Below are 13330 nucleotides of genomic sequence, written 5' to 3' on the forward strand. Positions count from 1 at the left end.
CTACTGTCAATGGGAAAGATTCCAAAAAGAATTCTCTTCTTTGGAGAAAAGACCATCACTTCAGCGCAGCAGTGACATCTACAGGTTGGATCCAGTTCTCCAAAATGGACTCCTGAGAGTAGGAGGACGTCTGAGGAAAGCATTAATGCCAGAGGGGATAAAGCATCCTATTATTTTGTCCAAGAATCAACACAAAGCTACACTTATTTTGCATCACATTCACAAGCAACTTGGACATGCTGGACGTAATCACATGCTATCTGATCTTCGAAAAACCTATTGGATCACCAGAGCAAACTCAGCCTGCATGAAAATTATTACTGACTGTGTTATATGCTGTCGTCTGCAAGGAAAGGTTGGACAACAAAAAATGGCTGACCTACCAGTGGAAAGAATTTTGCCAGACTTGACACCATTTACAAATGTTGGAATGGATTACTTAAATCCAATCCAAGTTAAGAGAGGTCACAGTTTGGTCAAAAGACATGGAGTGATTTTTACATGCATGGCTAGTCGATCAGTGCATCTTGAGGTTGCCTATTCACTAGATACAGACTCATGTATAAACGCTATTTGGCGTTTTGTGTGTCGACGAGGTCAAATTTCTAACCTCAGATCTGACAATGGAACAAATCTTACTGGAACAGAAAGAGAACTGAGAGAAGTGCTAAGACAACTGAATCAAAACAAAATACAGAGTGCTTTGGCCCAGAAGGGAATTGAGTGGAGATTCAACCCTCCTGCCGGCTCTCATTATGGTGGAACATAAGAAAGGTATTAAACTCCATCCTTCGACAGCAAACGTTAAATGACAAAAGCTTTCATACCATTCTCTGTGAGATCGAAGCAATTCTTAATAGTCGTCCTATCACAAAACTTTCTGATGACTGCAATGACCTGGAAGCACTTACACCAAATCACATCCTGTTGTTAAAAACCAAGCCACTACTTCCTACTGGACTCTTTGAAGAAAGTGATTTGTACATCAAACGAAGATGGAAGTCCAGTATCTCTCAGACCTTTTCTGGAAAAGGTGGGTTCGGGAATATCTGCCACTGCTCCAGTAAAGGCAAAAATGGATGAAGCCACGCAGGAACTACTGTATTAATGACATTGTTATTATCATGGACCCTTTTGCTCCACGTAGTTCCTGGTTGATGGGCAGAGTAATGAAAACCTTTCCAGATAAGAAAGGTACAGTCCGCTCAGTTCAACTGAGGACCAAGACAGGCTTTCTGGAGAGACCTGTCACCAAGTTATGTATGTTAATGAAAGCATGCAACTAAAAAAGGACTGATGGTAAAGATCAGATCCCAACATTCTACTGTGAAACCATCATTAAGCCACCAGACAAGAAATACCACCATATACCTCACAGTCCTAAAAAGTACCAGGATTCATGTGAAACTTGCAACAAACAGCAACAAAGAAACACTAAGAGAAACCCTCATTTCTGTTTGATGGACACGCGTCAAGAATCCGCCTCTCACATACCAAGTGACTGAATTGGACAGTCACTACATGTACCATAGTCCTTTTAACGTAGCTGTAATTAAACTGCTTCTTAAAAAGCTGACACTTGGTTCAGAGGTTTTAGCCAACTATACACCCATATCTAACCTTCTCTTTTTCTCTAAGATGCTTGAAAAAACAGTTGACATCTGATGTGTGACTTTCTCCATAACAATAGTTTGTATGATCATTTCCAATTAGGTTTTAGAATGCATCATAGCATGGAAACAGCATGGTTAAAGTTGCAAATTATCTCTAAACCGCATGTGATGAAGGTCTTGTCTCTGTAATAGTCTTTTTAGACATGAGTACTCAGTAGTTAATGCAACAATACAGTCAATCAGTAGTCAGAAGTCAATCAGTAGTAAATTAAACAATATTACAATATATAACAGTAGTCAATTTGCAAAGGCTTTTCAGTTTGTTTATTTTAAGTTGATTTTTCAAAGCTCTGATCTTTTTACATTTTGGGCATCTTCTTTTGATCAACCCTCTACAGATAGCTGCTGTCTTGCCATAACTCTCTAAAATAAACAAAAGAAAAGTCAGAATTCAATTGAATTGACAATGACTAGGAAGTTAATTGTTTAATTTGGCACAAATTTGGGGAAATGTTATGAAATAGTGTGAAATGGTGCAACTGATTAATTTATGATGAATGTAAATTCATAGTGCTAGTCATTGGGGATCACAATCATGTTGGGGTATGTAGGCCTGTTTGTGGAAGAAAAAATGAGAAATCATGTACATTATAAATAGAGGTTAAAAATATAACAAGCAACACTACTGTTTTTTTGTGATCCTGATTAATATTCAAGGCCTCCCAAGCCGCATGCCACCACCAATTCAACCAGGGCACATACTGGGGAGCCCTGGACTCCGAGCTCTACTGCCGAGTATTTATTGCAAGCCTCTCCCTCCCATGCAATCTTAGCCGGGCTCCCTCACACCCAGCCACTGAAAGCGTCACCACTGCTCCAAGTCAACCTGCCTCCAAACCCCCACTAAATACGCACCCTGACTAAGCCACCAACTTTCTCATCCATGGTTTCACTTTCGTTTTCAGCCAGGCTTCATCACCATCCCCGACTCGTCATTTATCTGCCACAACCTACAATCTGCACTCACCAAAGCTGACACAGTGGACACATTACTCTGTAAAGAGCTCAAGGACGGCTTCATCATTGGACCATTTTTCAGCCCCCCCTTCCCAATCTACCAAATCAGCCTCATTAGCATTGCATCAAGAACATATTTTGGTAAGCGAGGCTCATTATAGACCTCTCTTCACCCAATGGCACCACCATCCCAAGCATCAACAGCATCATCCCCAGCCCAGATTTTTCCATGAACTACACCACCATCACCCATGCCATAAACCTCATCCATCTCGCCAGCCAAGGCGCCTGGCTGGCAAAGGTGGACATCACCAATGCCCCCAAAGTCTTGCCAATCTGTCCAGAATTCTAGTAATTCTTCGGCGTTTCATGGAAAGGCCAGTTGTACTTCGCAGTCCACCAAAATTTCGAATGCAGGAGCCGCCCTAAAATATTCGACTCACTCTCAGAAGAACCCAGCAGAAGTGAGGATGCCGGTCAGGCCTACTAGCCAGGCTAAGTAAACAACAGCACAAGCCTCTGCTACCGAGCATCTTCCTCACCAAAACCAGATCCATCACGAACAAAATGGATGAATTGGAGCTGCTCATCGCCTCAAACTAATCTGTCAATCAGAATCATAATCCGAATCAGAAATCCTTTACTGTCCGGCAGACGGGTAAATTTGTTTGTCGCAACAGCAGAATATTACAAGACAAAGCAATAGCAAAATAGACAAAATAATTGAAACGGAAAGAAAAATAGAATCGACGTATATACATATTTACATGAATAGTGCACAAAAATTAGCAACAAATTTTTATATACAGATTTTTAAATATAGATAATAAATATGGGTGTTGTAATGAGTTTGTACAGGCTTATTGCACAGTGCAGAGTGCAGGGTGAGGTCTATATGGAGCAGTGCTGGTTGTACAATCTAACAGCAGCAGGAAGGAAGGACCTGCGATACCTCTCCTCCATACACTTAGGGTGTATCAGTCTGTTGCTGAAGGAGCTGCCCAGTGCTGTAAGAGTGACCTGCAGGGGGTGGGACTCCTGCATCCGCAGCGATGACAGCTTGTTCATCATCCTGCTCTCTCCCACCACCTGCACTGAGTCAAGAGGGCATCCCAGGGTGGAGCTGGCCTTCTTGATGAGTTAATCAAGTCTCCTCCTGTCTGCTGCCGAGATGCTGCTGCTCCAGCAGACTACTCCATAGAAGATGGCTGATGCCACCACAGAGTCATAGAAAGAGGTCAGGAGTGCCTCCTGCACTCCAAAGGACCTGAGCTTCCTCAGCAGATACAGTCTGCTCTGACCTTTCTTGTATGTAGCTGCAGTGTGATCAGTCCAGTCCAGTTTATTGTTCAGGTGAACTCCCAGGTACTTGTAAGATGTCACCATCTCAATGTCTGTTCCCAGGATGTGCACCTGTGTGTCCTGGGTTGTTTGTGTCTGCGGAAAACCACCACCAGCTCTTTGGTCTTCCCGGCGTTGAGCTGGAGGTGGTTCCGCCGGCACCAGTTCACAAAGTCCTGAATAAGTTCTCTGTAGGCTCTGTCATCCCCGTCCCTGATGAGGCCGACGACAGCAGAGTCGTCAGAGAACTTCTGTAGATGGCAGTGAGGGGATTGGTGGCAGAAGTCTGCGGTGTACAGGGTGAACAGGAAAGGGGCCAGGACCGTTCCCTGTGGGGCCCCTGTACTGCAGGTTATTGTGTCCGACACGTAGTCCCGAGTCCTCACATACTGTGGCCGGTTAGTGACGTAATCCAGGATCCAGGAAGACCTGCTGTGTGAGGATTATAAGAGAAACCTGGCTACACCCGCTCATCCCTGGTGCCGCAGTACAGCTAGCATGCTGCTCAAGCTACCGGCAGGACAGAGGCAGTGCGTCGGGGAAGAGCAGAGGAAGGGGACCTAAACAATGATTGTTGTTCCAACAGCAGGATTGTTGCCCAACATTGCTGTCCTGATCTTGAAGCCCTCTCAGTGGCATGCAGTTAAAATCCCCCCTAATGCTAATGTTAGCATAGCCATTAGCCTCCTCCTGGCTATTGTAAACAAACAACAGTGTGCCGATCCTGACGGTATACACATTGTAGCTGGCGACTTCAATCAGGCAAACCTAAAAACTGTTCTCCCCAACTTCTACCAGCATGTGACCTGTGCAACAAGGGAGAATAATACTCTGGATCATGTTTTATTCAAACATAAAGTATGGTTACAGAGCTATTACTCTCCCTCAGGAAGGCTGCTGGACCTGTTGGAGGACCAAGCACAGTACTCCAAGCATGTGCTGATCAGCTCGCTGGAATCTTCACCAAGATCTTCACCATCTCCCTGCCACAAGCCATCATACCCTCATGCCTACAATCAGCCACCATCATCCCTGTTCCCAAGAAGCCAGTGTCTGAGGACCTGGGTAAATACAGACCAGTAGCACTCACACCGGTGATTATGAAATGCTTTGAGAAACTGGTCCTGCATCACATCAAAGCAAGCCTGCCTCAATCATTTGAGCCACACCAGTTTGCTTACAGGGCAAACAGGTCCATGGAGGATGCAATCGCCTTCCGTTCCTTGACTGTACGGCAAACCAGCAGCCCCTCTCAAAGCCGCCTCTTCATCCACCAACCTCGACCCCTTTCTGTCATCCAACCACCTCGACCACTGTTTACTATCCTCTCCGAATTAAAAATTTAAATAAACTACTTTAAACAGTAAAACTTGGCATGGTCCTGTTAGTGAAACAAACATATCTAAAAATGTTACACTTGTGAAAAAGACCCACATTTACCCAATTATTTTAACAAGAAAATATTATCGTGGATGGTGTGACTTGACTCAACTTGTTATGCTGGAACATAAAGTATCCTCAGTGGTTGCTATCCTTTTCCACATAATGGGTACCATACAGAATTCAAGAGGATTGGGACTGAGTTCAAGGCAATTTTTTGCTTTGTTGGTGCAGCATATAGTGACCCAACACCTGCAACATTGAAGGGATGTGGGTGTGTTTTTATTCTACTGACCTCCAATAGGTGGGATGACTTGATCCAGAAGTTTCATACTGGTTCGCTTCCAAATCTTCTTGATAATTCCCCTCAGCTCCTCATTGGCTTGTTCGAAATTACCTGACCAATGGAAGAAGCATAATGATGAGACAAAAGAAATTAGAAAATGTAAAGAAAGTTAATAGGCACTTGTAAGGACAGCATTGATAAAGATCAACAACTAGTAATTGAGAGGAACATTGCTGGTTTGCGGTTCGCTGCTCTGCTGGCGAACCGCGACGGTCAAGTTTGTCAGGGTGGACAACTCTATCTCTCCTGTCATGCTCACATCTACTGGCGCCCCCCAGGGGACAGTGATTTCCCCAATCCTGTTCTCGCTATACACCAACGACCTGAGGGGCTCGGACAGTGTGAGCATGGTCGTGAAGTTTGCAGACGACACTGCATTGGTCGACACCTCCAACAGCCACACCCATTTTGAGGAAGAAGTGATGAATCTGCAACAGTGGTGCGATGAGCACTTTCTCCAGATAAATGTGAGGAAGACAAAGGAGCTCCTCATAGATTTCCGGAGGAAGGTTGACCCTGTTCCACAGCTGACACTCAACGGAGAGGCTGTGGAGAGGGTTAGCAGCTACAAGTACCTTGGGACCATCATCGACAGCAGGCTGACCTTCAATGACAACACACAAACCATCTTCAAAAAGTGCCAGCAGCGGATCTACCTCCTGAAGAGGCTGAGGAATCTGGACGTAGCCCCTCCTATCCTCCGCAGCTTCTACATCTGCCACATAGAGAGCCTCATCACATTTTCCTTTTTGGCTTGGTATGAGGGGCTCTCAGAGACCAACAAGGCCAAACTACGGAGGGTGGTCACCCTGGGGTCCAAACTTTGTGGGGAGCAGTGCTCAAACCTCCAGTGGCTCTATGACCAGAGGACGGTGAAGAAAGCAAGTAATATCGCGAGGGACTCAACTCATAACCTCAGCACCTGCTTTCAGATCCTGCCCTCCTATAGGAGATATGCTGCCCCTGTATTCAAAACAAACAGGGGCAGGACCAGCTTTATCCACTCTGCTATCAGGCTTCTTAACAAACAGAACCCCCCATAATCCCCCGGCCCCCACTCCACTTGAAAGAACTGGCCCTGTTGTGTGTGTGTTGTGTTGACACCCCCTCACATGCACGTCCCCAGAGGCTAGAGTTCTCTTTTTTACTGTGATTGTTTTTGTATATTATTGTCTTTTTCTGTCTTGTTTTTGCATATTACTGTCTTGACTGACCTGAGCAAAATGAATTTCCCTAGTGGACAATAAACTACATCTAATCTAATCTAATCTAATCTAAATGTAGTGAGGCTACTAGATTTTTCAGTAGCATTCACATAGCGCATTTACTTTCAAAATATTGTTTTTTTCTGTTGGAGAATGATTTCTTCTCTTATAGCACAACCAAACCACATTACTATATCTAAATTTCAGTTAAATAGTAAACCAAGCATCAGTGGCACAGTTATCAGTAATGTGGAAAAACTTAGTCATCAATGTAGAACCATGGCGCATGGTACATGCAGGTAAAGATAAATGTTCATTTATTTGTCATTTTACAAAACCAGGGTTATAAAACAAAACTGAGTTTAGTCCCATTATGCTACGTAAGTAAAATAAAAACTTTTTATACAATGGATTGTGGAAGATGCAGTCTCACAGCCTGAGGAAATACACTGCTTTTTAGTCTAATGGTATGCCAATAGATACTTCAGAATCTTTTGCCTGATAGCAACAGGGTGAACCGACTGTGGCTGGGTTGGGTGTTGTCTTTTAGTGTTCTTTGGGCTCTGTGCAGACACCTTAGTTAACTCATATCACTAGGCCATTCACACTGCCCTTTGAGTGCGGGAATCATGTGCAGATCCTCCATATCGTCCTCTGTGTGAAAGTTTCAGATGCGGAGAGGGGGGACAATTTTGCTGCGGCTCTGATGCGCCTCTGGAGGTAGTATCAGAGCCACAGCAGAGGCAAGCTGCCCACATAGCAAGCGGGTCCGGGCCAGATCCGGCATCAAGCCGGCACCTATGGCCTACATCTGGCATGGCAAATAGTATGTTAGCCAGATGTGGGCCAGGTCTGGCAATGATGGCACCGTTTATGATATGGCATGCCAAATGTGGGCCAATCGTGGTTAGGTGTATGTGGCCCAGATCTGTAACAGACAGGTCTGGGCCAGATCTGGCATCAAGCTGGCACTTTTGGCCTATTTCTGACCTGGTAAATAGTATGTTAGCCAGATGTGGGCCAGGTCTGGCAATGATGGCACCGTTTATGTAATGGCATGCCAAATGTGGGCCAATTGTGGTTAGGTGTATGTGGCCCAGGTCTGTAACAGACAGGTCTGGGCCAGGTTTGGCAGTGATGGCACTGTTTATGAAATGGCATGCCAAATGTGGGCCAATTGTGGTCAGGTGTATGTGGCCCAGATTTGTAACAGACAGGTCTGGGCCAGATGTGGCATCAAGCCGGCACTTTTGGTCTATTTCTGACCTGGTAAATAGTATGTTAGTCAGATGTGGGCCAGGTCTGGCAATGATGGCAATGTTTATGTAATGGCATGCCAAATGTGGGCCAACTGTGGTTAGGTGTATGTGGCCCAGATCTGTAACAGACAGGTCTGGGCCAGATCTGGCATCAAGCCGGCACTTTTGGCCTATTTCTGACCTGGTAAATAGAATGTTAGCCAGATGTGGGCCAGGTCTGGCAATGATGGCACCGTTTATGTAATGGCATGCCAAATGTGGGCCAATTGTGGTTAGGTGTATGTGGCCCAGATATGTACCCTGCTGAAAAAAGTCAGACAAACCATTAGGCATATTCTATTGGTTTCTAATGGTTCCTGGTGGTTTCTAATGGTTTCTAATGGCTACTTATGTTGTCCTAATGGTTTGGTTTGATTTTCTAAGGTTCTAATATCTCCTACACAAATCTACAGGACTTCAACGGTCCATACTAACATTTCCTACGGGAGTCTAATGGTTCCTACAGGAGTCTTCTATAGGAGTCTTAATGGTTCCCACATAAGTCTTATTGTTTCCTACAGGCGTTTCTATACACTGAAACAAGTCAATCTAAGAATAAATAATTGTAACATAATTAATCCTGTGATAATAACAATATAAAACAAAGGTTGTCTCTAGACATGAATATATCAAGTTGTGAATTATTCTACATTTGTTCAAAACACAAGTCATTTTGATTGTTTTCCCTAACAAGCTGTATGTAAGCGGATCAACAAATCTTCCACACTTTGTATTTACTCCGACTGCCCTCCCCCCCCTGTGGTGCATTCTGGGTATTCGCGCCAAACGCCTGAGCAAAGACAGAAGGAGAAATTTGAAAAATGGGAGACTGAACTGTTAAGGTAAGAATTTAGTTAATGTTAGTGATATAGTTGGTTACTTACTACAATCTTTCAGGTTTTACATTGTTGTAGAAATAAGTAAAATAACTGGAGGCACTAGATGTAATTTGTAATTAACAGTATTGGCTTCAACAGACTTCTGTGTAATTTGAAAGTAATGTTAGCAAGTTTTAAAATACTTGCTTCAAATGTAATTTGAACCTGACGTTTGCAAGTGACTATAATTTAAAGTAAGTATGGATGTGCTTTTTCTTTCACATTACGCTAATCAGACAGCGCTGGGTGCCGGTTTATGGCTGCATGCAGAACCAGAGTGATAGAGTAAACTATGTCGTATGCATTTCTATCTATGGCACTGTGCAGAATCCCTCTCTATCGGCTAACACCGGGGGGTGGGGGGGGGGAGAGTCAGCCGTTAGCCAGGGGTGTACGCGACACACGGCGCCCCTCGGTAACTGCTAACTCCTCACTAACGGCTAACCGTTAATGGCTAACACCGTTAGCGAGGCAGTAGCCGTTAGCGTGGGGCGCCTGGTGCCGCGAACACCCCTTAGCTAACGGCTAACACCCCGGTTAGCCGTTAGCTAACACCGTTAGCGAGGAGTGTTAGCTGTAAGTCGGCCGTGTGTGTTTGGGTTTGTGTGGCCGGTTTTTGGTCGCAGCGGTGGCTGCTAACTAGCAGGTAACATAGCCTACATCTAGGCTGTTAAGTCAGGTCTGCTTGTTAGCCACGAAACGCAGCAGAGGGCAGAGCGAGCCACGCTGCAGGTGATACACCGCGCCGAGTTCTCAAATAGAGAGCCCACTGTACAGGGGGCAGAGTGAGATGCGTGCTGCATAGACGATCTCTTTAGTGGTCAGTTACTATGTCATTGTGTGCTTATCAGATGATTTATCGTGTCAAGCACACTGGTGAAGGTATGCAAAAACAATTGTTGTGGGGAAAGTGGACACATGTTAGATTATTTCAGTTTATGGACCAGACAAAAAGTATTTTTTGGGGGCAGAGATTCTGGTCTTTCACTGAAAAAAATGTCTTGACAGCCCAGTCTAAAATGCAGCAAAAGTAAGCCTGATGAGGCTGTCAGAATAAAATGCATGACTCTGTTCTGTTTTTGTTGCTCTGTGTCTCTGTTATTCTTTTTTTCTGTATCTCAAGATGTTTCTCCATCTCACTTCTGACCTCTTTTGCAGATCAAGGATGAATTATGGAGGATCACACTAAAGCCACTACAGTTCACATTACTGGGGAAGTTGGACCAATACACACCCAGGCTGTTGAGCCTCTAAGCTGTTGGGAAGACACTTGATGAGACCCGTGACATGGTAAATGAGGCATGTACTCATTGCAGTTAAATAGTTAGTTATATATTAGCATTCTGATGTTTGTACTTAGCATGATCTCCTTTCTTTTTTTATAGCACAACAGCATTGAGTCCAGAAGAGAGGCTGTGATCAGAGGCCTCATTCTCTATCTTGGTGAAAAGCTAATCAAGGCCTACAAGGTAAAGAAAACTGTTTCAAAGCCCAGCCTGTTTGAGATGAGGTTGTGCAATCCAGAATAGCTGATGGCTCAGTGGTATTTTCATTATTTTTTTCTTTTTTTTTAAAGAGTGCCTATGTAGAAATGGATGGAATGTTATGATTTTAGCATCTAATTATTAATGATTGAGTAAAAGCTGGAAAAATCATCAGATGTGGATGTTATCCTGCACGGAGAGCAGGCTGCTGCTAGCACTGCTAACGGTAGCCACACAGCATGTCAGAGAAGATGACACATTTCATTAACATAGTTCAGTTCATTAACGTGTGCCACTAAGTGCCAACTATATCAGCATTTGGTTGTTGAACAGTGGGATCAATGGTATCTATCAAACAGCTCTTCATTTAAATAAAAACGGAGTTCAGTTGTGTTCAGTGATGATGGAGAAGCTGCTGCTGCCGAGCGAAATGCCATCCCAATGTCTGACAATGCATGGAACATGACGTATAGCAACAGCAAAAATATTAACAGTAATGATAGCAATAATAATTATTTGGGGGGGTGCAGCTGTTATTTTCTTCTCTGAGGGGGGGATGTTGTAGAAATTTGTTTGGCAAGATCTGCAAGCAGGCTGATGTGAATGTGTATGTGATGTGGGTACTGAATGTGGTTATGCATTGCATAACCAAATGCACTTATCGAGCACTTATACCGGTATGCCAGTTTACTCTGACACAGGCTACATCCTTATTTTCATTTTCTATGTCGAGATACTGCCGGACTCGCTGCCACCTTTTACACTAGATTACACTATTTCTGGTGACGACAAGCGATGTTTGAAACATTTACATGACCAGTCGTTTAATCAGGAACATCCCTAGTTATGGCATGTTAATGGCCAAACACACTGATGGCTGTTGGAATGTAGTGCCAATCATATTTATTGAGCTAGTCATCAGATGTGTCACTTGTGAACTGTACTGTGATATTCATTAATTTGTGTGTTTGTATGTTTGTGTCTGACTTCTGATGCCACAGACCAAGAAATCGAGACCAGGATTACAAAATGGTTGCAGAAAGCACCTGATGGGAACAGCGGAGGAAGTGAGTAAATGAGAATGATGGACAGTGAGAGAAGCTCTCATGCGTAATGCATTTTAGACTTTTGATCTGAACTCTCTTCACCTTTTGTAAGGTGCTACTGCTGGTGGAACACATGGAGACGTGATGTTCCTATGCATGGTGTGAAAGTCTGTGCCAAGTTGTTTTGTCTAAAATGTTCAGTGTTGGTTTTTAAACTGAAGATATGGCAGTGAATGTTAAATTCGTAATAATGTTCTGTAGACTCTTGACATGTTGTGTTTGCTGACAGATATGTTGTAAGTATATGTTAAGGTATTACGCAACATTCTGCTGCATTGTATGTTTTTGAACAGTCTATGCCAGTGGCTCTCAACTGATGGGTCAGGACCCAAGTGGGTCGTACATGTGAATGGAAAAATCTCAGAGTTTTATTTTGAAGTCTATAATTTCTGATACTGTGCTTTTATTATGAAGGATGTGTGTTTACCATGAATGCAGCATGGCTGCAGTCATATACTGCCAACTATACAACTTTTCAGTGTTAAAATGTTGCCGCTTTTTGAATTGTGAAAAAAGTACTGAATGTTCTGATGCATATTGCACTTATCTGATAACACTTTGCATTGATTATTCAATATTGGAAATGTATTTTGGCAATTAGCTGTGAAAATAAAGTCATTTGTATAACTGTACCTCTGTTGTTTTTTAATCCGGGCCAGATGCAGCATGGATTAGACTGACGTCTGGCCCAGCTCTGGTCCACATGGGGCACTTGCACTTGGCTGACATACTGCAAAGAATGACGGCCCCCCAGTGGCCCAGATCTGGTTAGCCAGAGCTGGCTCACACATGGGCCAGCTCTGGGCCAGCTGAGGTACTTGCACTTGGTTGACCTACCACAAAGAATGACGGCCCCCCAGTGGCCTGGATCTGGTTTGCCAGAGCTGGCTTACACATGGGCCAGCTCTGGACCAACTGAGGCACTTGCATTCGGCTGACATACTGCAAAGAATGACGGCCCCCCAGTGGCCCAGATCTGGTTAGCCAGAGCTGGCTCACACATGGGCCAGCTCTGGGCCAGCTTGAGGTACTTGCATTCGGGTGACATACCGCAAAGAATGACGGCCCCCCAGTGGCCCGGATCTGGTTTGCCAGAGCTGGCTTACACATGGGCCAGCTCTGGACCAACTGAGGCACTTGCATTCGGCTGACATACTGCAAAGAATGATGGCCCCCCAGTGGCCCAGATCTGGTTAGCCAGAGCTGAAAAAGTGAAGACACAGGCCAACGTCTGAGCTGTGGTATTCGCTGTAATGGGAAGTGCACTGGAAGTGCAAAAGGCTGAATGTGTGCCTATTTGGATTTATTTAATAAGCCACGCCCACATTGACCAGTCATGACCACCTTCAAGATATGGCGTCAGGATTGGCCCTGCATCATACCGACCAAATTTCGTAAAAATCGGTGTAGCCGTGCGCCCCCTAATGGCCAAATTTTGCCAAATTCGGCACATACCTTCCCAGTGTCCTGGCAACCAAGGATCTCAAATTTGGTGTTCACAGCATTTAGTTTGACTGAAATATTAAACAGTTTACATTTGTATAGCTAGCTACCGAAATTTGTTCGTTAATAATTTGCGCATTTTTTGGCCAAGCAAAATTCTTTTGATAACTTTAGATCAGGTCCAGTTGAAGAGTGTACGTGCCAAGTTTCACGCAGATC

At 44.2% G+C, this 13330-nt stretch overlaps 1 protein-coding gene and 1 long non-coding RNA gene across 6 annotated transcripts in view; one reads left to right on the plus strand and one right to left on the minus strand.

Moving 5' to 3' along the window:
• Nucleotides 1–13330, minus strand: part of LOC115583819 (dihydropyridine-sensitive L-type skeletal muscle calcium channel subunit alpha-1-like) — a 277692-nt gene that overhangs the window by 24784 nt on the left and 239578 nt on the right. For all 4 annotated transcript variants that reach the window (XM_030421006.1, XM_030421010.1, XM_030421011.1 and 1 more), the window contains one exon: nt 5647–5748. In XM_030421006.1, coding sequence (XP_030276866.1) covers nt 5647–5748 — 102 coding nt within the window. The remainder of the gene's footprint in view (nt 1–5646; nt 5749–13330) is intronic.
• Nucleotides 8819–12262, plus strand: LOC115583833 (uncharacterized). Of its 2 annotated transcripts, none has more exons than XR_003984432.1 (4): nt 8819–9042; nt 10237–10368; nt 10464–10547; nt 11564–12262. It is a non-coding gene; the product is annotated as an uncharacterized LOC115583833 (long non-coding RNA). The 2 variants fall into 2 exon arrangements; XR_003984433.1 differs by lacking the exon at nt 8819–9042 and adding an exon at nt 9621–9724.

This window comes from Sparus aurata, chromosome 6 (genome assembly GCF_900880675.1).
Source record: "Sparus aurata chromosome 6, fSpaAur1.1, whole genome shotgun sequence".
In the NCBI taxonomy this organism is placed as follows: Eukaryota; Metazoa; Chordata; class Actinopteri; order Spariformes; family Sparidae; genus Sparus; species Sparus aurata.